General features: G+C 42.4%; 1 protein-coding gene across 4 annotated transcripts in view; it reads right to left on the bottom strand.

Annotated features, from left to right (window-relative positions):
- Positions 1 to 7,735: 7,735 nt before the first annotated feature.
- mtmr14 (myotubularin related protein 14) overlaps positions 7,736 to 25,047 on the bottom strand; it is a 141,260-nt gene continuing 123,948 nt past the window's right edge. For 3 of the 4 annotated variants that reach the window (XM_088308672.1, XM_088308673.1, XM_088308674.1), the window contains 2 exons: positions 23,893 to 24,096; positions 7,736 to 10,273 (listed from right to left, as the gene is read on the bottom strand). In XM_088308672.1, coding sequence (XP_088164798.1) covers positions 10,093 to 10,273; positions 23,893 to 24,096 — 385 coding nt within the window. In that variant the 3' untranslated portion in view covers positions 7,736 to 10,092. Of the gene's footprint in view, positions 10,274 to 22,945; positions 23,043 to 23,892; positions 24,097 to 25,047 lie in introns of all 4 variants that reach the window. The other variant, XR_015845787.1, reaches the window with a different exon arrangement.

The following is a 25,047-nucleotide window of genomic DNA, read 5'->3' as shown; positions in this document are numbered from 1 at the left end:
ATTCCTCTGGTTCTCTGCATTTAATTCAGTCTAATGAAGGCGTCAGGACCTTTTAAACCTGACAATGAGATATTCTAATTTAGGGTCCACGGTACAGATTAAAATATAGTTGTTGCTTTAGCCTGTTCATGTGCCCCACAGGTTTGATGATTATTCACATTGGATGCGCGACTAGATAACACACGCCCAGTCAAGGATAGGGCAAACTTTTCTTGGAGTGTTCAGACTTTTTCATATAATACAGCACCACAGCAGTGATATTTGAAGTTAATGTCGAATTAGTGGCACTGTTTTTATGGAAAATTACTCACTTAACGCAAGGGTAAGTTGTTGTAGAGGAGATATTTCAGACACAAATGACCCTGAATGTTATTCTGATATTTTCCATTGTATCGTAGTTCATTGTATTTAGGACTAAGACATTGTAAAACACTGTTTGGAAGAACTTATAGAATACCTCAAATTTAAGAGCAAATGGGAAATAGATGTTGAAGCAACTTTAGCTGACCATATGTGAAAAGTGTTAAGAAAACAAAAGACAGGCGCAAATTTAATAATAATAATAATAATAGTAATGCCTTTATTGGTCCCACAATGGGGAAATTCGGGATTCGAGCCCGGGCCTCCTGGGGAGACTGGGTCCTGAACGCGGCGCCTTAGACCACTCGGCCATCCTGGCAGCCTTTAGAGTGACAAAGCTCTTTCCGTCTCCCAGCAGGGGCAGTAATCTAGTAAAGCCAGGATACTGGGTGCTTGTAAGAAGTTTGAAGATAAGACATTCGTAATTACCCAAGGGGGAAGGAGGCGTTAGTAACAGCTCTCACAGCTGTAAAGATAGCAGAAAGGTCAACATTGGTTTATTCGACACGTTGTAAAGAGGTCACACGTTGTAAAGAGGTCACGTTGGTTGAAATCTCCTACAAAGGAGACACCAGACTAAGAGGTTTATACAGAGTTACAAGCGGGACAAAATTTATTTAAGAGGAACTGTCCTCACTTGAGGCCGAGGCCAGACCTGCTGACCAGCATGATGGTCACCAGCTAAGTGGGGACACCTCAGGTGAGATTGGCCGTGCCGTGCATCAGATATTTCTGGCCCGTTGGGGTCGATGTTGCTGTGTCTTTCAGGTGTGGAAGGGGGAGACAGGCCTGGTCTATGTGGCCAGGGCGAGATGTGAATAGAGTGAGACTTCCGGCAGTGACCCATCCAATAATGTCGACATTACACAGCTGTTCCAGTTGGCCGTCCACAAGGGCGTGCCCCTCCCAGTGGCAGAAATCAGGCGAAATAGTCCATCAATGAGAAATGCTACTCGGGCTAAGTAGAACACATTTTGTACAGAATTTTGCACGACATCAGAAAAGGAAAATATGGGATTGGATTAAGGAGCGTGACTAAAATTATTGTACTTGCAGGTTTAGAAGGCCAAGAGAGATAAGAAAAAAGGAGGCAGCTGCTCCTTCCACTTCTGCTGCTTCTGGGCAAGGTTCGGGTGACGCAGCGCCACAGCAGACTGGCTGCTGTCCATAGCAGGCCAGTCAACGAGGTTGGGATTGCAGTAACAGAGGTATGGGTGGTTATAGACGGGGGTTGTGAGTGGGGTGTGCTCTGGCTGCGGGGTGTGGGGTCACTGGGTGATGAGCTGTCCATGCCGAGCCACTTTCTGGAATGTGCCATCCTCCGGTGCCATATCTGTCACAAAGAGCTCCACCAGCGCAGGGGGCGCCACCGTTACCCACTCCCAACGCACTTGACACAAACCCGCTCGTACCCCATTCCATGACAGGGGGCAGCGGAGCTTCAGCATTCGAGGACTAGCAGGTCCTAGCATTCCGGGGACGGTGGGTGGACAAGTTTTCGATGGTGCTGGATATTGGGGCGAGCTATGAGCTCCTTCCGCAACCCCCACTGAGCCATGTGGACTCTCAAGATTGCCTGAGTCACTGCCATTGACTGAACGAACACTGGAATTCGAGTGGCATTCCCGGATGGGACTGAACTTGACTCTGCACATCCGTCGGAGGGAGCATATGTCGTGCTCTTTTCCTTCCCAGTGGCTAAACTGAACTGAAACATTTGAGGGCAGCTCTGAAACCTGGTTCCCATCCTCCCGCGGTGGGTATGCCCTGTTCTTGCTCTGGTCTGAGTGGTTTAGCAACCGCCACCCTTTCAATTCACCAATTGACATATCACATTGTACATGTGATCGCAAACATGATTTGGTTTATCAAAAATGCACTCATCCAAATTTAGTCATGAGTGCATCTTGCGTTAGAATTATATATTTGTTATGTCTACCGGCGTTGCCTCGCACGCGTGCCTTGTCCCTGGACAGCGGAAATGGTATGAATTGTTTACTTTCGCCGAGCCACAAATCACATTGTATATTGATGCGCGTCATCATACTAAAGATCTAGACCCCATCGTTGTTGAATACTCCGCGTCACAATCGGGAGATCATATTTCAGCACCGACTACAAATTCTTTGGTTTTGGGAACATTTCTAAATGTCGAAATTTCCAGAGAAGGGTCGCTCGGAAGTGGTAGTTCTGTGTGTGTCTCTGCTAGAGGTGTTGTGGACCCAGGGCCCGACTGATTTGGGGCTCGGCTCCACAGCTCCGCGATTGTTTTTACTGTCTCTACCCCCTCCCCCAGTTGACAGAATCAGTGTGGGCACAGCCTGTAGGTGGATTGAACCAATCATGAGACAATAGGAGGTGAAGACTGCAGCGGTCTTGGAGCTGTCTATGTCTTGTAGAGCACCTTTTCTTCCCATAAAAAAAAAAAAAAAAAAAAAGAAAAAATAGAGGTTTAATTCGGTATCTGCGTTATTATAGTTTTGGGATTTTTATTTTAAGCATAAATGGTTACTATTTCATTTGTGTTGCTTTAAAATTTGTCAATTAACAGTCAAAATTGGAGCGTTAGCTCGAGGCTTAATTTGTAATCTCGGAACACAGTTAGATATTTGAACTCAGTGAACTCAGCATCACTGGAGTCGGACATCACTCCGTACATCAACCTCCGGGTGCTTTCCCGGAGGTGGACTCAATCTCGCTGATAAGGACAGTTTAGAGTTCTGGCTAGAACCTCACACGCCATCCAATTGGGAACTACGGGACAAAAGTGGTACCATAACTCACAGTTGCGCCCGGCCCCAGTATTTGTGCCCGCCATGGTTGAGCTTAGAGGTTGACCGCCCGGACGGGCAGGTCAAGAGAGGGAATGTGTAGATGGCATGAATTGGATCAAAGTCAGACACTTTCGAGTCTGAACAAAGACGATGACGATGCAAATGTTTAACTTATTGACTATTTTACCTGCTGGCGTGTGCTTTGTGTGGACGATGTTGGCGTTTGAACATAGGATGCGGGATGACAGAAGTGATGGAGCGAAAGGAGCATGTAATGGAATGGTATGGTATGGAGCAGAGCGAGATGATGGTAAGATGCTGACACAGACACAACAACTACTGCTAAATCTGAAATGTAAACAACCGACACAGGTGAACACTTGGGTGACAATTTTAATTGGACACACCCATGGAATGATGTGGGAATAAAAAAGAAAGAGCCTATTTTTGACACCCAAGTTGCAAAACAAAAGTTCACCTGCCTAAAAGTTAAATGGGACGGGTCCTGGGATTGGAAATATCCAGGAGTCATGGTGTAATGAAAATGTGTCTTTGCCAGTAGGAATCCCTCTCGCTCGTGATGATGTTTGGCTGTGGTGTGGAGAGAAAGTGCTGTACGATAGGTTTCCCACCAATGCCTCAGGTAAGTGCGCCCTGGTAACGCTGATCATGCCAGTTAGTGTGACAGCCTTAGATCTGGCCAAAATGGAGTGGGAAGGTGTTGGACAATGACGAAGAATCCCCTTCCTTAACAGGAAGAGAAGGGACATGCAAGAATGGTTGAATGCAGGAGATCCCACGTATATAGATGCAATTGGAGTTCCAAGAGGGATCCCTGACGAGTATAAATTGGTGGATCAAATTGCGGCAGGATGGGAGAGCCTTTTCCTGTTCGTTACAGTAAACAAAAATGTGGACCGGATTAATTATGTCCACTATAATGTCCAACGATTGGCGAATTTTACCACCTCAGCACTCCAGGCAGTGCATGAGCAATTGGCTGCCACGTCTCTTATGGCATTCCAGAACAGAATAAGCTTAGATATGTTGTTAGCCGAAAGAGGAGGGGTGTGTAGTATTTTTGGGGATCAGTGTTGTACTCTGATTCCCAACAATACATCTCCTGACGGTCGCCTTACCAAGGCATTGGAGGGTCTGCGCACGTTAAGTGACAAAATGAAGGAGCACTCAGGTGTGGACACCAGTTGGTACTCTGACTGGTTAAACATCTTTGGCAAATATAAAAGCTTGATTGCATAAGTACTGATTTCTATCGCTGTGTTTGCCGCTATTATGGTGTTATGTGGATGTTGTTGTATTCCATGTATCAGATCATTAACTGTTAAGACAATTGAACGCACGTTGGGGCCACTCCCTCCTGGTGGCCAGTACATGATGATCCCTCAGAAGGACCCCCAGGAGGGGGGGGGGACAGCTGTGGCCCTACGGGAGTCCGGGATGTGAGTATGTGTAGGTGGCCTCAGCGACCTGAGGCCATGAGGAGGAAATGAAATTTTCTACGGATTTTCTACTAGAATGACATTTTCTATTGATTTTTAAGTTTTACTAATTTTCTATTGATTTTTAATTTTTACTAATTTTCTATTGATTTTTAATTTTTACTAATTTTCTATTGAGCTTTACCTCACCTTCTATGGATTTATAGTTGTTACTAATTTTTCGTTGTTTGATTTTTAGCTCGTGTTTAACAATAAAATAAGGGGTTCGAGTGATGACCTCAGTTGTCTGAGGTCATGAGAGGGAATAAAGGAGTGGAAGAGTTGAAACCTGGCTAGTTTTATTCGATGTCCTGCATCTTGTGTCACTGTTATTCTGTGGAATGCTGAGTGTGTGGCTGGTGAAGTTGGAAAAAGAAAGTGAAAGAATGTGAGGTTTGGGAGGTTTTAGGTCGGTGCCTGGCGCAGACAGATACCTCGAGGGGGAAGGGATGCACAAGAAACTGGACCCTTCAGCCACAAGCAGGAGGGGCCACCACTTGAAGAAAGACCAAGAGAAGCAAGCTAAAGTTAACTGCAGCATACACATAGCCAATAGGATCATGCCAGGATGCCTTTGTCTCTGTGTCATTTGCATATTGTGTCTATAAATTAATGCTGAACAGCGAAGACAAAGAGAGCTGTATTGAGAGGGACCCAAACTCAAGTTGTAGATTTGTGTGTTAGGAATAAATCCACTCGTGTGTGAGAATGCCGGCTTCCTGATACCTTTCTATTGCAGAACGAGCGCGCATATTGTTGGATGAATGAGAGTTGGGTAAAGTCACAAATTGGAGTCAGATTATTAATTTGAGTTTACATTGGTTTAAAATTAAATTCTAACATTGATTTAAAGATAAATTCCAACAAAGGAAAGGAGATAATGAGACTTGGTGGTGGAATGAGGAGGTGCAGAAATGGATCCAGAGAAAGAGGTTAGCTTGGAAGAAGTGGGACAGTGAGAGGACTGAAGAAAGTAGATAGGAAAACAAGGACATGGAGCGGAAGGTGAAAGTAGAAGTGACAAAAGCCAAACAAGGGGCTTACGATGACTTGTATGCAAGGTTTGACATTAAGGAGGGAGAGACTGATCTATACAGGTTGGCAAGGGAGAGAGCCAGAGATGGGAAGGAACGTGCAGCAGGTTAGGGTAATAAAGGATAAGGATGGAAGTGTGTTGACGGATGCCAGTAGTGTGATGGGAAGATGCAAAGAATATTTTGAGGAGTTGATGAATGAGGAAAATGAGAGAGAACGAACAGAAGAAGAGGTGACGGCTGTGGACCAGGAAGTAGCAAAGATCAGTCAGGATGAAGTGAAAAGAGGATGCAAAGCGGAAAGGCACTCGGCCCTGATGATATACCTGTGGAGCTATGGAAGCGTCTAGGAGAGGTAGCAGTATAATTTCTGACTGGGTTGTTCAACAGGATCTTAGACAGTAAGGAGATGCCAGAGGAATGGAGGACACGTGTGCTGGTGCCCATTTTTAAGAACAAGGGAGATGTGCAGATTTGTGGCAACTACAGAGGATGAGCCACACAATGAAGTTGTGGGAAAGAGTGGAGGAAGCTAGACTGAGGACAGAGGTGAACATTTGTGAGCAGCAGTATGGTTTTATGCCCAAAAAAAGGGTACAACAGATGCAATATGTGCTTTTAGGATGCTGATAGAGAATTACAGATGAGGTCAAAAGGACCTGCATAGTGTCTTTGTAGATCTGGAGAAAGCTTATGACAGGGAGCCCAGAGAGGAACTGTGGTTCTGAATGAGAAAGTCTGGAGTAGCACATAAGTAAGTTCAAGTGGTGCAGGACATGTATGAGGACTGTAAGACAGTGGTGAAGTGTGCTTTTGGTGTTCCGGAGGAGTCCAAGGTGGAGGTGGGACTACATCAGGGATCAGCTTTGAGTCCCTTCTTGTTCGCTATGGTCATGGACAGGGTGACAGATGAGGTTAGACAGGAATCTCCATGGACCATGATGTTTGTAGATAACATTGTGATATGTAGTGAGAGCAGAGAACAGGTGGAGGAGAACCTGGAGGCATGGAGGTTTGCCCTGGAAAGGAGGGGGAATGAAGAATAGCCATAGCAAGATTGAGTATCTGTGTTTAAATGAGAGAGATCCAAGAGGAACAGTGAGCTTACAGGGAGAAGAGACTGAGAAGGTGGAGGAGTTTAAGTATCCAGGGTCAACAGTCCAGCGCAATGCAGAGTGTGGAAAAGAAGTGAAGAAGCGTGTGCAGGCTGGCTGGAACGGGTGGCGAAAAGTGTCAGGTGTGATGTGCGATAGTAGAGTTTCAGCTAAAATGAAAGGAAAGATTTATAGAACTGTGGTGAGACCAGTGATGTTGTCTGTTCTGGAGACAATGCCACTAAGACAGGAGGCAGAGCTGGACGTGGCAGAGATGAAGATGCTGAGGTTCCCTTTGGGAGTGACCAAGATGGATAGGATCAGGAATGAGTACATCAGAGGGACAGCACATGTTAGGGGCTTTGGAGATGAAGTCAGAGAGGTCAGTCAGACTGGGATGGTTTGGACATGTCCAGAGAAGAGAGAGGGTTAGAAGGAGGCAACTGATTCGCTGTGGCGACCCCTGAAAGGAAAAGCCGAAAGGAATAGAAGAAGAAATCAAAACTGCTTATAACAGAAGTGGACCGGTCGCCTGTTTTTGTGATGATTGGAGGGGCACTTTTTAAAAATGACGGACTAAGCACTGACGTAAGTGGATTTTCATCCGTCAGAGTAATCGTCATTAACTGTGTCCGTCAGTGATGGCCCTCTCATTTATTTGACATTGAACCACATCCTGCCCCAAGCAATTTGTGCCACAGCATGTGCTAGACTTGTGCTTGGAACAAAAATAAGGCTGACAACAGTTGAACGGTTGACAAAACAAACGAAGAAAAGAAAGACAGTTGGCTTATCTTGCTTCATTGAGTCAGGTGCCCAGATGACAGTCAGTTGCTGACAATGATGTGAAATGGATGGTCCAAGTATTAGATGAATGACAATATTTATCCAGAAGTGAGGTGAGAAGAGCTCTAACAAAGACTGCAAAAGTAAGACCATGTCCTATGTTAGAGATGATCGAAAAAAAGAAACAATTTAGCTGCTAAAGAATATATTTAATATATCTGTGGATGATATACATAAAATTAAAAGTAGTCAGGTTTGCAGTGCTGGTAGGCACCAACAAATTAAAACAACAGCAACTTTTCATTTGGCACTTCATACAGTATGAGAAAGTTCATATTCCGATTGAGGACAACATAATGTTCTTGACATTTGCAAATTAGACCCAAAAGTAAAGTAAAAAAAAAGAGAAAATAAATTTGTGGAAAGATGAAGGAACGCATACATGAATCTTGAAAAGCACTTGTTCCTGGGAGAATGAATAAAGATAGCTAGTTTTACTTGTAGAAAAACAAAGCTCACACACTGCTCATTAAATGTAGTGCTACTAAATTCTCATGGACAATTAAGACCACCTGACAAGTACAATTGCTTACAGAGCTGAGAGGTTTTTAAATCTAACCCATCAGCACAGTTAAACATCTGTGGGCATCTGCGCTCCACAACATAAGCCGTACACTTCCAGAGACTAAGAAAATGTTTGGAACCTTTTGCATTAGCTACTTTCTTTACAATGTTGACAGTGGATGTTGTGATGCATGCATAAATTCAGCTCAACACACTTTTATTCACACAGCACTTCCAAAACAACAATATCTGAAATAAAGTGGAACCAGCAACAGGATTTGATGTCGGCGGCACGGTGGACGAACGGTTGGCATCATGGATGACCGGTTAGCATGATGGCCTCGCAGGGCAGAGGTTGTGGGTTCGATTCCGGCTCCAGCCTTCCTGTGTGGAGTTTGCATGCATCTCCCCGTGCCTGCGTGTGTTTCCTCCGGGTACTCAGGTTTCCTCCCACAATCCCAAAACATGGCAGGTTGATTAAACACTCTAAATTGCCCCTAGATATGTGTGAGTTTGAGCGTCTATGTGTCCCATGCGATTGGCTGGCAACTTAGTTCAGTATGTCCCCTGCCTACTACCCGAAGACAGCTGGGATAGGCTCCAGCGCCCCCGCGACCCTAGTGACGAGAAGCGGTACACATAATCGATGGATTTGATGCCTTGAAATTTTTGAAAGCAAGGCTCAATTGAAAATAATTACCCCATAAATACTTCACAAAAAATGAAAAAAAAAGAAAAGAGGTGTCCTGATGTAAAAAAAAATCACCCTCTGAAATACACTTATATAGCAGACTTGCAAATGTGCTGAGGTAATTCTTGCCTCTAAATTAAAAAAAAAATCATTATAAAGCTGCTGTCAGTTGTATTTTTCAATGTCTCACCTTACTTGGAATGCACAAAAATCATAGACCTTATATGTACGATACCAATCACTTTTAATTCAATAGCATGTGAAAGTGTCTGAAATTTAGATTGTACATACTGTATCAAGTGACTGGTTCAAATACTGTAGCCTGAATGTGTCAAAAGACAAGTGTTTTGTGTAGATTCCAATGCTAAATACAGTGGAAGTCAACAAGAAACACTGCGCTTGAAGCCTTCTCTCACGCTGCCTTTTTGATGCAGTGAAGTAAAACAATTATCTTCCTGTATTGGATAAAAATGCCAAACAGATTAAACCATTAAGGAAAAGATTGCGACTCAAATTCACATAGAATTTTGGTAAAATATCAAAGCAGATCCACAAAGACTAGAAAAACCCTGCAAAAGGGGATGTTTGGCTCTTTATTGGGTAACACTTTATAATATACGTAACTATATATATAATATAACTTTATAATAAGTACACACGAAGAAGCATTCGCTAAGCATTTGTAAATATTGAAGTCATCATTTGTAAAGAATGTTTCTGAATTCAATAATCATTTGCATATCGTTTGTAAATACTTTTCAAAATATAACAATTCAAAAGTGTTTTCATTTGTCATTTAGATAAATGGTATCGACATAATAAAGGTAATGCTGAGATTAACATCACATTAAAAACTGCAAAATCATTCAGTGTGCAACTGCATACTGTATACAATACAATACAACTATTTATATAGCGCATTTCACAACAGCTGGAGCTGTAACAAAGCGCTTTCCATATGGTGTATCATAAATTAGCGGGAAATTAGCACACAAATTAAAAGACAAACAATAGATACTGTAGTTGGATATCAGAAAAAGAAAGTTTCAGGTGGTACCTTGCAAAAATAATGATGGTTGAAACTATAAGGAGGTATTTACAAACTATATGCAAATGATTATTCAAGTCAGAAACATTCTTTATAAATGATGACTTCAGTATTTACAAATGGTAAGCTAATGCTTATTAATGGGTACTTATTATAATGTGCTACTCTTTATTGTAGTCCATCAATAAATTGATGGATGGATTTGATGACGCAGATGTCTCAGCAATTCCACTGTAAGGGGTTTAGACAAGAGCGTTTGTACTTCGGAAGCCGACACCTCGGGCGATATGCTCTAGCAGGCCTGTGATTGCACCAGAGGTACTGGACACGACAGACTTCAGACCCACTGTAGAGCTGTAGGCTGCCAAGAAGATTTCCCGCACAGTTTCAAGTCGGGTTTGACGTTCTGAGGGAAAGGGACACCTACATCGAGAGGAGAGAGAGAAAATCTCATTCACCTGCTGGCACATGTGCTGTATATTTATTTACATGATCACATCTGAGAAACAAAATGTCAGAGCTGACAAATTATAGAAATTAATTTCCAGAAAAAATATTAGAATTTTCACAATTTTAAATTACAGTAATCCCTCGCTATATCCCGCTTCGCAGATTTTTTTTTTTACAGTGGTATTGTGCTCTGTGTAGCGGCCCCTTGGATTTCGGACGCAGAGATTTTCAAACGGGTGTCAATAATCTTTTATCTCTGAACAAACATGTTCAGCATTCTGCACAGTGAAAACTACAGAACAACAGAAAAACACAAATTGTAATAGTAGGATGGTTGTTCATCTATGTGTGCCCCTCGATTGGCTGGCAACCGGTTCAAGGTGTACCCTGCCTACTGCCCGAAAGATCCAGCACCCCCGCGAGTAGTAAAGAGAAGCAGTACAGATAATGGATGGATGGATGCGCAACGCCATGTTAACCAGAGCCACTCACTCATGTCTGTGCTGGGGAAAAAACTGCATTGCTACGCACAATTACTTAATACGATGTAAACTTCCCTTTCATAGCAACACAGAAGTGATAAACGAGCATTTAGAAATGAAACACGTTGCGGCAATGTGTTTTTAATGTGCATTAAAAACCAAAACATAGTTTTTATATACACGTGATTAACAGAAATAGCACTTCCTCCTGCTCAGCCTTGTTCCTCACAACATCTCAGGTGAAGAACCAGCTGAGGAAGATGAAGGCGAGGAAGGCGGCAGGCCCAGATGGGATCAGCTCCCAGCTCCTCAAATCCTGCGCAGACCAGCTGTGTGGAATCGTCCAGCACATGTTCAACCTGAGCTTGAAGCTGGGCAGAGTCCCCCAGCTGTGGAAAACATCCTGCCTGGTTCCGGTTCCAAAGACACCCCATCCGAAGGAGCTCAACAACTTCAGACCAGTGGCGCTGACGTCTCATCTGATGAAGACCCTGGAGAGACTGGTCCTCGTCCATCTGCGCCCCCTGGTCAGCTCCTCAATGGACCCACTCCAGTTTGCATACCAGCCTGGCATCAGTGTGGATGATGCCATCATCTACCTGCTCCACACTTCACTCTTCCACCTGGAGAAGGCGGGGGGCACGGTGAGGATCAGGTTCTTTGATTTCTCAAGTGCTTTCAACACCATCCAGCCCGCCTTATTGGGAGACAAGCTGGAGCAGGCGGGAGTGGCCCACCACCTCATCACATGGATTCACGACTACCTGACAAACCGGCCACAGTACGTGAGAACACAGGACTGTGTGTCTGACGTGCTCCTCTGCAGCACGGGAGCGCCGCAGGGAACTGTGCTGGCTCCCTTCCTGTTCACCCTCTACACCTCGGACTACAAATACAATTCCACAACCTGTCACCTGCAGAAGTTCTCTGATGACTCTGCGATTGTCGGCCTCATCACTGACAATGACGATCGGGAGTACAGAGGGGATACGCAGGGGTTCGTGGACTGGTGTCAGCAGAACCGCCTCCAAATCAACGCTGGGAAATCCAAAGAGCTGGTGGTGGATTTCCGCAAGCGTCGGCACTCTCCACCTGCACCAGTGAATATCCAGGGAACAGACGTTGAGAGGGTCTCAACTTACAAGTACCTGGGTGTTCATCTGAACAATAAACTGGACTGGAGCGACAACACAGATGCTCTCTATAGGAAGGGTCAGAGCAGACTCTTCCTACTCAGGCGGCTGAGGTCCTTTGGCGTTCGGGGAACACTCCTCAGGAACTTCTATGACTCGGTGGTTTCATCAGTCATCTTATATGGAGTGGTCTCCTGGGCAGGAGGCATCTCGGGCCGAGACAAAAATAGACTGGACAAACTGGTGAGGAGGGCCAGCTCTGTCCTGGGCTGCTCCCTGGACTCTGTGGACTCAGTGGGGGGCAGGAGGATGATGGCAAAACTGTCATCAATGCTGGACAAACCAGCCCACCCATTCAATGACACTCTGAGAACACTTTACAGCTCCTTCAGTGACAGACTTTTACACCCTCGCTGTACCAAAGAGAGATTTCGCCGCTGCTTCCTGCCGACTGCTGTCAGACTTTTTAACAAGAACATTGGGTCAGGCCTACAAACAGGAGGGCATTAGTGCAATTGTGCAGTCCTAAGATGCAATATACACTACTACTGTACTTTCAGCCAAGGGTGTACTTAAACATCGACCAATGATGTATTTTGTTTACCATTACAGTATTCTTATTACAATACTTCTATCACTGTAGTATTTCTACCACTGCAGGATGTTCACTATTACAGTACTTTTATCATTGCAGTACTTTTATAATTACGGTATTTCCTATCATTGCGGTACTTTTACTATTACAATACTTTCATCATTGCAGTATTTTTCCATCGTTGCAGTACTTCTACCATTATAGTACTATTATCATTGCAGTATATTTTATCATTGCAGTACTTTTACCATTACAGTACTTTTATCATTGCAGTATTTTCTATCATTGCAGTACTTTCCAGTCATTTCAGTACTCTCACCATTACAGTACTTTTATCAGTGTAATATCTTTATCATTGCAGTATTTTCAATCATTCAGTAGTTTTTATCATTACAGTGTTTCCCCCTTTGTATAATGGACAGGCATTAGGAGTGTTTCCTTACACTTAGATACGTTTATACTGTGTATATTTGCATGCTTTTTATGAATGTCTGCTGCTAATGTTATACATTAACGGCTACATTACGCCGCCGACTCTGTGTGATCTATATCTTTGCTGCTGTAACACTTCAAATTTCCCCATTGTGGGACTAATAAAGGACATCTTTATCTTTATCTTTATCTTTAAGAGCACAAGCGCTAACTTGTGACCATGCACCCCGTGTTGCGTTTTTGAAGTCGGAAATTTCACCAGTCAAAATACAAAATGACACACTTGCCACAAGACATTAACGGCAACATATTCTCTTATTTATCTAATTTATATATTTATCTGAATTATTGTTGTATTGCACTGGAGAGGGGAGCTCTCTAATCTCGTTGCACACTTGAGTACAATGACAATAAAGGGATTTCTGATTCTGATTCTAAAACATAACATACCTAGGTCGTCAGAATATACAAATTTCCAGTGCTAAAAAATAGTGAAAAAAATGGGTTATGCGTGTTGGTTTGGTAACATTCGTAACAGTGTTGTGCAATGTTATTTCCAAGTTTTATGATATGCATCAGGCTTGAGATTTCTCTCGCCGCTCTCTTGCTCTCTTTTATTTTTTAGGCACAAAACGCATTTTGAATGCGCAGATGACATTATGCATACTAGAGAAGCAAAACAAAACATTTTGTATTCAGGTTAAAAGAAAACAAAATTAAAAATCAATGAAATTGAGGATTTTAGTTTTCTTTAGCACAGCGCATATTCTCAAGTTTATTTGAATGATTTCACTCCCTTCGACATTAAAAAAAGGATTGATGCTCAAGAAAAATGAAATATGTAAGTATTTCTTTTATTATTCAAGTTAGTTTCATCATAAGAGTGCAACTTGTCATAGTGTATAGTTTTTGGTTCCATTTAAAATGCACTAAATATTTACACGCTTGCACTAAACAAGCACATACCAGAATGAAATGTCTGAATAGCCAATAACCATTAGCATTGCATCATTAAGAAAGCAAGCCATTTTCAACAAGATTTGCCATTAACAGGTGAAATTAACACACGTGTAGGGACTGACAAATAGTATATAGTTTCGAAAAATATTAAATTTAACAAAATGTGACTTACGAGGTTTTGGCCCGACCAGGCGCACAACTAAAATGCTGCAGTGTTCCCTCGACACTAGTCTTGTGTCGTTCGCAAACGATTCGTTTAAAAAGAACAAATCTTTTCAGTGAACGTGAGTGAACGAATCACTCCACTTTTTGGTCATCTTCGCGAACGCCCAACCAGTAGCCAATGTCAGATGTAAACGTGATTTACTGAACATACTGCCACGCTATTGGCGTTCACAAAGAAATCCGTGACGTCATTTCCTGTTCGCCAACGATTCAGTGAGTGAACGTGTCGCTGCCGTTTCTGGTTCATGCGAACGAGAACTCCGCGCAGTACATCAGTTCAGTCAGTGCACGCTGTTTTGCTGTGAATGATTCACGATTCGCCAAGGAAGGAACCACTCACCAACAGCTAGCGATGGGTAGATGAGGCATCCTGTATCGTTTCGACACAGTGACACAATGTATTGACACAGTGTTGACACTGTGTTGCTGAATACTGACACCTGGTGGACTTGCAGGAAACATTTGACAGGGTCATCTGACACTGACCTGTCAAACTAATTTTATCCAATTCCATTGATTAGCGACGTGATGTGTTTTTATATATCCCATTTCGTATTACTTTCCATCGCACTAATTATTCTCTTATTTATCTTATTTATATATTTAACAGAATTATTGTTGTATTGCACTGGAGAGGGGAGCTCTCTAATCTCGTTGCACACTTGAGTACAATGACAAAGGGATTTCTGATTCTGATTAGGCATTTGCTTTCACATTATTTTTACATACACGCAATTTCATAAAAAAAATCTTTGATATTCGAGACGCAGTTGATAAATTGTAAGATGGGCCGAGGATAGGTAATCAGTTTGTGTTTTCATAATCATGTTTTTTACACTTATTAATGCTTAAACACACACACACAGACACTTCTTATTTTAACACACACACACACACACACACACCGTATCCTGAAGATGTGTTTAGTTAAAGTAACCTTGACACCGTGAGTTGTGATTTTCTGCCTGCTGGAGTCCCTGGTGATTAGTTATTGATGTTTTACTGTCTCCTGGTGATTAGTTATTGATGTTTTACTGTCTTCTGGTGATTAGTTTAGGCTAAACAGACCTTCATTGTATTTTAATTTCTTGTCTCCTTGTGATTCTTGAGTCAAGTTAATAAAAGCAGAGCCGGTGAAAGGAGGAGAGGGAGGAGTCGCACGGAGCGGCTGCGAGCGGGCGAGCTGCTGCTCGCGGCCTCTCTGTCCCACTCTTTTCCCCCACCGGCGGTGAAAATGAACAACAGTGTCTGGTTCCTCCTGGCCTTTCAGCTAGCGTTTTATTTTGGCCGTTAGATTTAGTAAGTTATTTCAGTAAGCTCTCCCAAAAGGCGTCAGGGCATTTAAATCTGACATTTATTTGGTGCCGAAACCCGGGATTCACATCCGGACGGACGCTCGCCGCGGGACGACCGGACGCCATCAAATCTGGTACCAGCGTTTCCCTATTGAGGAAACGGGCCTCCGGACTCCCGTTCCGACCGCCCGCCCAGAGGACGATTCCCTATCGCACCAGGCTGACCCAGGAGAAACCAGGTATTGTGTTTCAAATTATTTTGTACCACCATTTTAAAATTTTAAAATGTTAAAACAATTGGAAGGGGAGTGAAAGAGGTGAGTGAGACAGCGCGCGCAGAGGCCGGGCCTCAACCGTTTAGTCAGTACGGTTAAAATAAACTGCATCGTGCTAGTCCAAGGAGTTATATAAAAAGAATCTGTAGCGAATTAGGCCATAACTCATTGAGAAACTGAGCAAATTTTAGAGAAGAAAAAAAGATAAGACATCCTAGAGAAGGGAAACAAGGTTTCCGAGCAAATTAAGCGTTCCTCGGTGCGGAAAGAAAACCCCGAGAAGGTCTACTCACAATTTCACATTAAATTTAGGGAATAATAAGGCATTATCTTCGGTGGTTTTTATTTTATTTTTTTTACATTGAATTTCTTTGGTAAACAAACTGCTTGAAAAGTGTATGTGTGTGTGTGAATGGTGAGCTGCGCAGCTGTGTGAGAGAGAGAGAGAAGTGGATGAGTGTGAAAGATTGTGTGTGCGTGAGTAAAGATAACAGACTTCAGACAACAACGGAAAATAGGTCAAAAACGTGGCCAAAGAGTTGAAAGCAAATTCAGATGTTAAGTTTATGAACGGGTACTGACTCGGATTGTTGCCAATTTCTGGAGAAGTGAGTGAAGAAATATGACTTTAAGCCAAGCCTGAAGGATCAGGTTTCGAAGCAGTGAGAAAAGAATTGGCAGGAAAACAAACTAAGCTGAAGATAAGAAAGGGATAAGAAAGGAAAAACAAAAAAACCACAACATCAGTGGAAGTGCAATGTACATTTTGCTTGTGAATGTTTGCAAAAAACTGTATGCAAGTGCAAATGTAAGTGAGTGAATGGTGTGATTGGGGATTACAAATACCATTTGGTATTTTATCCCATGTAATACAGTAAGGGTTATAAACAGGAAATATGAGTTGCTGCCCTACTGATGATAAACCAGTTTTTAGAACACCCTAGGTGTTGACAAACTGGTCCAAATTGTCTAAAATGGGGATATTAGGTAGTAAAATGAAACCCAGAAATATGCTGCAGTGTAAGGATTGGATGCATGTGAAGAAAAAAAAAAAACAAAAAACAGGATCTTAATAAAATAAATTAAAGACTTAGGTTAAATGGAAAATTAAATAAATTTTATATAAATTCGGAGGTTAGTTAAACACTCACAAAAGTACTATACAGTACTGCCAAAATTAATAACCATAGACAAGACAAAGAAAAACTCTAAAGAGATAGAGAAATTTGCGCATATATAAATTTAGGAGATATTCAATTGAATAAATAGTGGATATGGGATCCATTGGCATAAATAAAGGTCAATAGAGAGATAGTAGTTGAATTAAAGGATTTATTATTGGCCAAAGATAAGAATAGATTGTGTTGTTGTTATTACTAACATGTTCTTATTGTTTGTAGCTGTTCAGTGTTGAGAACTGTGTGTGTCGTTTTGTGGGCCCGTGTATACGTTTGTCTGTCTGTGTGTCTAAATGTCAGAAAGAGTGACAAAAGGGGTTAGAATTGTGCTAAAAGGAATGATGAAGTAGAGATAAAATGAAATCAATAATTAGTAACCAACGAAAGGCTACTTATGAGTGGTGAGATCTTATTGAGGAAAATAATTCAATAATTTACATGAAGAAATCAATAAAGGGGAAAAGACATATATTCCAATTTGAAAATAAAATAAAATAACTTTTACGATGGGATAGGCTCAAAGAAAAGAGATAGAAAAATAGCCTGATGTGCGTTTTATGAAAAGATTGAACCCAGACGCCTAGGCTGGTTTAGAAAGATGAGTGAAGATAAGGAAAGAATCAGAATCAGAAATCCCTTTATTGTCATTGTACTCAAGTGTGCAACGAGATTAGAGAGCTCCCCTTTCCAGTGCAATACAACAATAATTCAGATAAATATATAAATTAGATAAATAAGAGAATAGTTAGCGCAATGGAAAATAATACTCAATAGGGTATATAAAAACACATCACGTTGCTGTTCTGCAAGGTACAAAGACAAAGAAAGACCCCAAAAAAGATAAAAGAAAAATGGGAAGAGCGAAACGAAAGGATGATGACACTTTTTGAGCAATACAAAGTCAGAATGGCAGCTGTGTTAAAAAATCACAGCGGGCTACAGGAAAATGGTAATGTAAATGGGCCATTTCATCAGCAGTTGAAGAATGCTTTACATGCAGACTCAAGAGAGAGAACAGACGACAGAGAAGAGGAGCCAACAGGCGAAATACATCAGGCTGTTGGCGTCGTGGCAAAGAAGGCCATATAGCAAGAGATTGCCATGAGAGTTTCTAGATGTAGAGGTCCTCCTAAAGTTACAAGAGATATTGGTCTTTGATTAAATAACTGAGCTGAAATAACCATATTGGTAAATGGGTCACCAATTACCTTTTTTTATGTGACACTGGTGCATGTAGGATTGCTTATAATAAATCAATTCCAAATGATAGGGCAAGTGAGAAAGGTGCCATAGTCAGATTTGCAAGTGGAAAACTGTATAGAGTAACAGAATTAGAACCTGTGTGGTTGAAGTACCCATAAGGACACTGAGTTGGTTGCATGAATTGAACTTAGTTTTATTTTTACAGGACAATGAGAGCCCAAGTTGTGGGGATGTGATTAATTTACAGAAAAAGATTAGTGATGACACAATTTATACTTGCATGATCCAACAGACAAGGTACAGTGAAACCCCGCTACTTCGCGGTTCACCTTTCGCGGGTTCAGTGCTTCGCGGGTCTAAAAAATATTCAAAAATTAAAAACTTTTTTCCCCTGGCACGATCGGGGCTTTCCATTCGCTCCGCTCCGCGGGGGCATTGTAGTTTTGCCGAGCGGCACGACGGGGCGCTGGAGCGGTTAGACGGCCGGCGTGCGCCGAAGAAGAGCGTGGGCGAAGAGGAGTGTGGACGAAGAAGAGCACGTTCCCCCGGGCACGATCGGGGGCGCCGTTTCGCGCGGTTCGGACCGTACCAGAGCTCCGGCCGGCGTGCGTGGCAGTTAAGCCGAAGAGGAGCACCTTCCCCGGGCACGGGCGGTGTCAAGCGGCCCCTAAGTTTAACCGAATGGAAGCTCCGGGGGAGGAGGGCGGGCGAGTGTCACAGTTAAGCCGAATAGGAGCACCTTCCCCGGGCACGGGCGGTGTCAAGCGGCCCCTAAGTTTAACCGAATGGAAGCTCCGGGGGAGGAGGGCGGGCGAGTGTCACAGTTAAGCCGAATAGGAGCACCTTCCCCGGGCACGGGCGGTGTCAAGCGGCCCCTAAGTTTAACCGAATGGAAGTTGTGATTTTCTGCCTGCTGGAGTCCCTGGTGATTAGTTAAACAGACCTTTACACTGTGAGTTGTGATTTTCTGCCTGCTGGAGTCCCTGGTGATTTGTTATTGATGTTTTACTGTCTTCTGGTGATTAGTTTAGGCTAAACAGACCTTCATTGTATTTTAATTTCTTGTCTTCTTGTGATTCTTGAGTCAAGCTAATAAAAGCAGAGCCGGTGAAAGGAGGAGAGGGAGGAGTCGCATGGAGCGGCTGCGAGCGGCCTCTCTGTCCCACTCTTTTCCCCCACCGGCGGTGAAAATGAACAACAGTGTCTGGTTCCTCCTGGCCTTTCAGCTAGCGTTTTATTTCGGCCGTTAGATTTAGTAAGTTATTTCAGTAAGCTCTCCCAAAAGGCATCAGGGCATTTAAACCTGACATAAATTAAGTGAACATCTGTCTGAATGCCCAAGTAAAAGTGTTGTGAAAGACAATGGACTCATTGTAATTAAAGATTTTTATTTAAAAAAAATTTGTTTATCCAGCGTTTTGTTCTTCAGTCTATTTCTTTTTTTGAGGCAATTTCCCCCGCCTTTGAGAAGATCCTCTCACAAGGCACTGAAGAGGCCAGTGTGCACAACGCCTGTGTAGCTAATATAAATAGGTGAGGGAACGTTGCCTCCATGGACTTCCAGTATAAGAGCGGGTCTTCCGTACGTGCAACGTGTCCTGCTGACATATAGCGCTGCACCTCTGAGTGCGCATCAACAGTGACGTCTTCCATCTTGCGGATATTTAATGCAAAGTAACGCGCCAATAACTCGATGCTTGTTTTGAGCGTCCATCCTGTTGACAGATGCGCTTCCTTATGAACACAATTTGGCGCGCGACCGCTGTGTCGACACGATTCTGGTAGTGGTCACGTGACTTATTTAAAGCGGTACGCGCACCGACACGGGGTTTGCCCTGGAAGCTCGGCGCGCGCATCGACGCCTCAGTGTCGCTGGACCCATCACTACCAACAGCACTCATTTCGTGCTCGCGAGGACAAGCTTTCATTGGCATCCGTTTCTGCAAGCTAACGGCTAATGCTAAGTCCATCCAAGTACTGGGAGGAAGTGGCAAGTGCATGAAAACAAATAAGAGCGAATGACAAACTTACAGTCCCTCGCAGATCGTGATGAGGCGACCCGGTATGCAGCAGCTGAGAGATGACATTGTTATAGGGGACATCTTCATTTGAAAACATTTATTCCAATACATTTTAAATAGCACATATGTGCACTTAAATATTATCCTCTCTGTCTACTGCAACTATTAAGTGGTGCAATCATCAAAATACTTTTTACCATTAAAATGAACCTTTATTTCAAAACTTGTTAGGTGCTCGAGTGTTTTTTTTTAATTCTCGTTTTTAATTCAGCGCAACAGAACGTTTAACAACCAGACATGCAGTCATCCGCTTCATTTGACAGCCTGCACTTCGTAACGCGTGAAAAAAAGAACACACCGGGCGTGTGACGGCCGTGTATTATGTCCTCCAAAATAACAAATGTTGATATTTGTAGGAATAGTGTCTACTGTGATTATTATTGCTGTTAGTATTTAATCACCATTATTATAATCATGATTATAATGATGCTGGTTTTAAATTTTACATCGCAACTTATTTTGGAGTGTTTTATTTTGTGGGTTTTTTTGTTTTGTTTTGTTTGTTGGGAAGTCCAGTGCATTATCACTGAACAAGAATACAACTATTTGCCTGACGTGATTATAGTACATCAATGCCAACGCATAAATAGGGGGCAAATTCCCACCGAGCGACGCATTTGATGTGGAAAGGTGGTGATATTGACTAGAGCTGCGTGCGCCTGGATGATGAATTTTATTTGTTCAATAAACCTAACAACCAGACGTGTAGTCAAATGGGCTTGAGACGAGCGTATAAAAAGTTGTCATCGAAGTAACTTTTCTCTGGTATTTTGAACTCAGCCGTCACTCACTCGTGAAAGACCAATCAGCACCCGCAGCCAGCGTCAGGCGGGGGCGGGTCTTGGTTGAACGTATTGCCCTTCACCAACTCAGTCAAAGAATGTGACCTGTCGTCTCTTCCCGTTCACAAAAGGATTCGGTGAGTGAACGATTCGTGTCATCACTTCCCGTTCACAAAAGGATTCGGTAAGTGAACGTTTCGTGTCATCACTTCCCGTTCACAAAAGGATTCGGTGAGTGAACGATTCGTGTCATCACTTCCCGTTCACAAAAGGATTCGGTGAGTGAACGACTCGTGTTGTCACTTCCCGTTCACAAAACGATTGGGTGAGTGAACAATTCGTGTCGTCACTTCCCGTTCACAAAAGGATTCGATGAGTAAATAATTCGTGTCATCACTTCCCGTTCACAAAAGGACTCGGTGAGTGAACGATTCATGTCGTCACTTCTCGTTCAGTGAGTGAACGAGCTGAACTGCCATTCTCGTTCAAACTGTTGGTGAATGATTCGGGGAATGATTCTTTTGAACGAATCTTTTTGATGAACTGATTCGAATGATTTGGTTCACCTAAAAGAACTGTTATGCCCATCACTACTTAGCGCTTTTTGCAGCTCCAGTGCTTCGCAGGTTTTTCCAAAATATTTAAAAACAAAACAAAAAAAAACCAGCCACATTGCAGAAAGACATGTTATTTCAAAGAGATGAGTTGCCTCTAAGGCTTTGTACATATCCCCACGGGCAATCATACAAGGCACATGATTGGTTCCCGCCGCAAGATCGACCAATGAGAGCAAGAGTGGATTCATCCCATGATCTGATTGACTGTGCATCATCGCAGCCTCACCCAGCATCTACCAAGAAGAGGACAGTCAAAACAGCGCAGAACAGTTTCTTCCCAAGAGCCATCTCCATGCTGAACTCTCACACACAACTACCCTTACCTTGCAGAACAGCGACATAATGTGTTATTTATCCAATTTCGTATTTATTTTCTATCTGATTATTTAATTTTTAATTAATTTATTTTGTTGTATTGCACTGGAGCAGGGAGCTCCCTAATCTCGTTGCACACTGAGGCATTCTGATTCTGATTCTGAAGAAAACAATTCGCACCCCCCTATCCCCACCGCCACCAATTTTTTTACGAATGTACCAATTTCGTACTGTTTGTATATAGATGTGAGATTATGTAAAACAAATCTCCCTTAGCAAAGCTAAATTGGTAAGAAATGTAATTTTGAGAACTATTATTGTGAGGAACTCGAAACTCAGTACTCTGTGGTGCAAATATTGATGAGATGATAAATATTTACTATACGTTTGACATCATGACTCTTCATCGTTATTACGTCATCCGTTTCCGTGTTCCGGTCTGGAGGGTCTGCGAAATTGCTAACGTAGCCGTCGTCTTTTATTTTTCAATACATAATGGTTGCAATCCAACATTTCTGTTCATAGCTGCTGGCTTTCTGTCCAAACGCGGTTCGAGTCAGACTGTCGTTTAAAGTCAAGCATACACCAAAGCACTTATTACTCCGTTATTCATTTGAGCTATTAGCACGCTTAGCGCCTCCTCATTCGTCTTCTCGTTTAAAACGCGACTAGTTAGTGGGGTCGTTTATTTGTCATTGCGCAGCTCGTTGCTGCTGCTGTGCACGGACTTGAATATAGTATAAATGAAGCTCATACTGCTGCGGCGCAAGATAGATTGGCGCCTAGCATTCAAGTAGCGGCAAAAGAAATTACTTCTGGGACAAGGAGTGACATGGCGACGCTTTTTAAAAAAATTTTGTTTTTTTTATTCAGTACAGCGTGACCGTGTGAACTAGGGGCACAAACAGCAGCTTTGACGATATCAAAATCGCGTTGTCTGAGATTGCAATTCCGGTCCCAAAACCATACATCGTTCAGCCATACAACGGCTCAAAAAAAAGCATGTTCCCCAGGTTAACACGCGCCCCCCTCAGCATCGCACCACCCCACTATTTGAGAAGCACTGCCTTACCTAGAATTCTGTGTTGTAGTTTTTCCAAAGCTCCTGGTTGATGTCATTGTGCAAAGAGAAAGTTCAGCCATGATTACCTCCAGCGACAGTGCTGCTTCTTCGTGGGTATAAAAGTTGCATTAAAAGTGCTAAAAAGCAGCACAGGATTCTAGTGAAGGTAAACCAATTTTTGGATCAAAATTACAACTTTAAATTAGTCATTAGCCAACGTTCCATTGTAATCGTCTGCTGACAGTCAAGTAGATCATGTTTTTACTTATTATTTTTAAAGTCAAATTTGGTGTTTAACAAGCATTCAGAAGGTTGGGAATCATGTCGAGGGGCTCATAATGGCATAATAGAGAAATAAATCCCCCCCCAGCCCAGAAAAATTACCAAAAAAAAAAGGCAAGTCAACCTCTACTTTGCTGTTTTTCACCTTTTGCAGGAGGTTCTGGTCCGCATTAACGCGATAAACAAGGGATTACTGTATTTGAATTTGGCTTTGCAAAGTAAATTATTTTTGCTTTTCCATGACCCGTCGAGCAATATTTTAAGGTAAAACCACGTCTTTGGGACAGTGACTCTCTAAGTTTGGCTGCATAGGGAGCAGAGGTCAAGTGCCACAAGATGTACGTAAAACTGAGTTGTTTTTTTTTCTTTTTTTTTTTTTCAAATTTTCTCTTTATAAAACTTTAATTAATCTCCAAAGTTAACACTTTAACGTTGACAGCACTAATACGCACATACGCACACAGACACACAGATTTTAGCAGTGATTTTTTTTTTATATCAGTGTCACAAGGATAACAAGCTTGTTCAGTGATTTACGTAACATAATTTAAACAACCCTAATACTTGGCAGTTCTGAAACATTTTTTGAATTCAACCGGTCAGCCAATCATGAAATGTAATAATTTCAGTTCTAATTACCTCAAAAATATGAATAGGATAGCAGCTTGACTCACATGCGACCATTTGATCCGTCCTCCTGAAAGCTGGAGGGCAGGAGGGAGTCACCGGGTGCAGCCAGAGCAGACGAGGTGGAGGAGGCTGAAGCCAGAGGTATCTGATAGGCAGGATGATCGTGGATGCTACCACAACCAGAGACGATCTGCCAACTACCATACTCTGTAGACAGAGACGCTGACCGAGTGTCGTCTGCAACAAACCTGTAGAAAAAAAAATATGAATAGCTTTCACCGATGGTTAATTGTTAATCAAAACCACTAAGTGACCACCATTCTTAACTTGATGAAAAGATTCATGTAAATGAATCAAGGGCTGAGTGAATTCAAAGTACACTGCAAGACGATTTCATTTGAAGCATATATTTCGATCGGGTTTTGAAAAAGTAAATTTTTTGGGGTCTCGTGTCATATTGCTGGACCATACTGTCTGAGAACCACCCATATACGTACACATACTGAACGATATATACAGTATACATGTTTTCCAACCTTCTAAATACAACTTGAAAAATGCAAAATGTAGAATAAATGCCAAGATGAGAGGAATGTGATTACAAATTCCAATTCTTATGTGGAGGCTCTTAACTAGAATAACTTCGTGCATTTTAGCCAAAGGCACTTTTAAACCCTTGTTCTTTTGCAAAGGAACTGGGTTGTCACTTGTATAGCGCTTTTCTTCCTTCAATACTCAATGCTCTTCACACTATTAAGTCATGTACCGACTGATGACATGACATATGGGGAAATTGGGGGTTAACTATCTTGCTCAAGGATAGTTTGAAGTGGTCAAAATGCAAGGGGATCGAACATACAACCTCACAATAGGGAAATGACCACTCTACCACGCCGCCGTGAAAGTTACTGTCACTAATGCTCTAGTGGCTGTTACTTCTTTGTTTACTCTTAATCATGTTCTTCTCTCGCTCTGTTAAACACACAAAGAAGAACTTTTGCAGAAGTATGTAGAAACATGGTTTAACTTACACTTTGCACAATAACATGTAAAGGGAATTTGGATAAAACGCACGGCGGGATCCAAGTCAAGGTAAGTTGTATGAAGACAAACATTTTGTTTCTGGACGCTTATTTTACGGATGCATCATTCATTAATTCATTATATATATATATATATATATATATATATATATATAT

The sequence above is a fragment of the Idiotropiscis lumnitzeri genome, chromosome 11 (assembly GCF_059441095.1).
Source record: "Idiotropiscis lumnitzeri isolate Australia: NSW breed Sydney's pygmy pipehorse chromosome 11, RoL_Ilum_1.0, whole genome shotgun sequence".
NCBI classification, from domain to species: domain Eukaryota; kingdom Metazoa; phylum Chordata; class Actinopteri; order Syngnathiformes; family Syngnathidae; genus Idiotropiscis; species Idiotropiscis lumnitzeri.
This window is presented reverse-complemented; position numbering and strand designations above follow the sequence as displayed.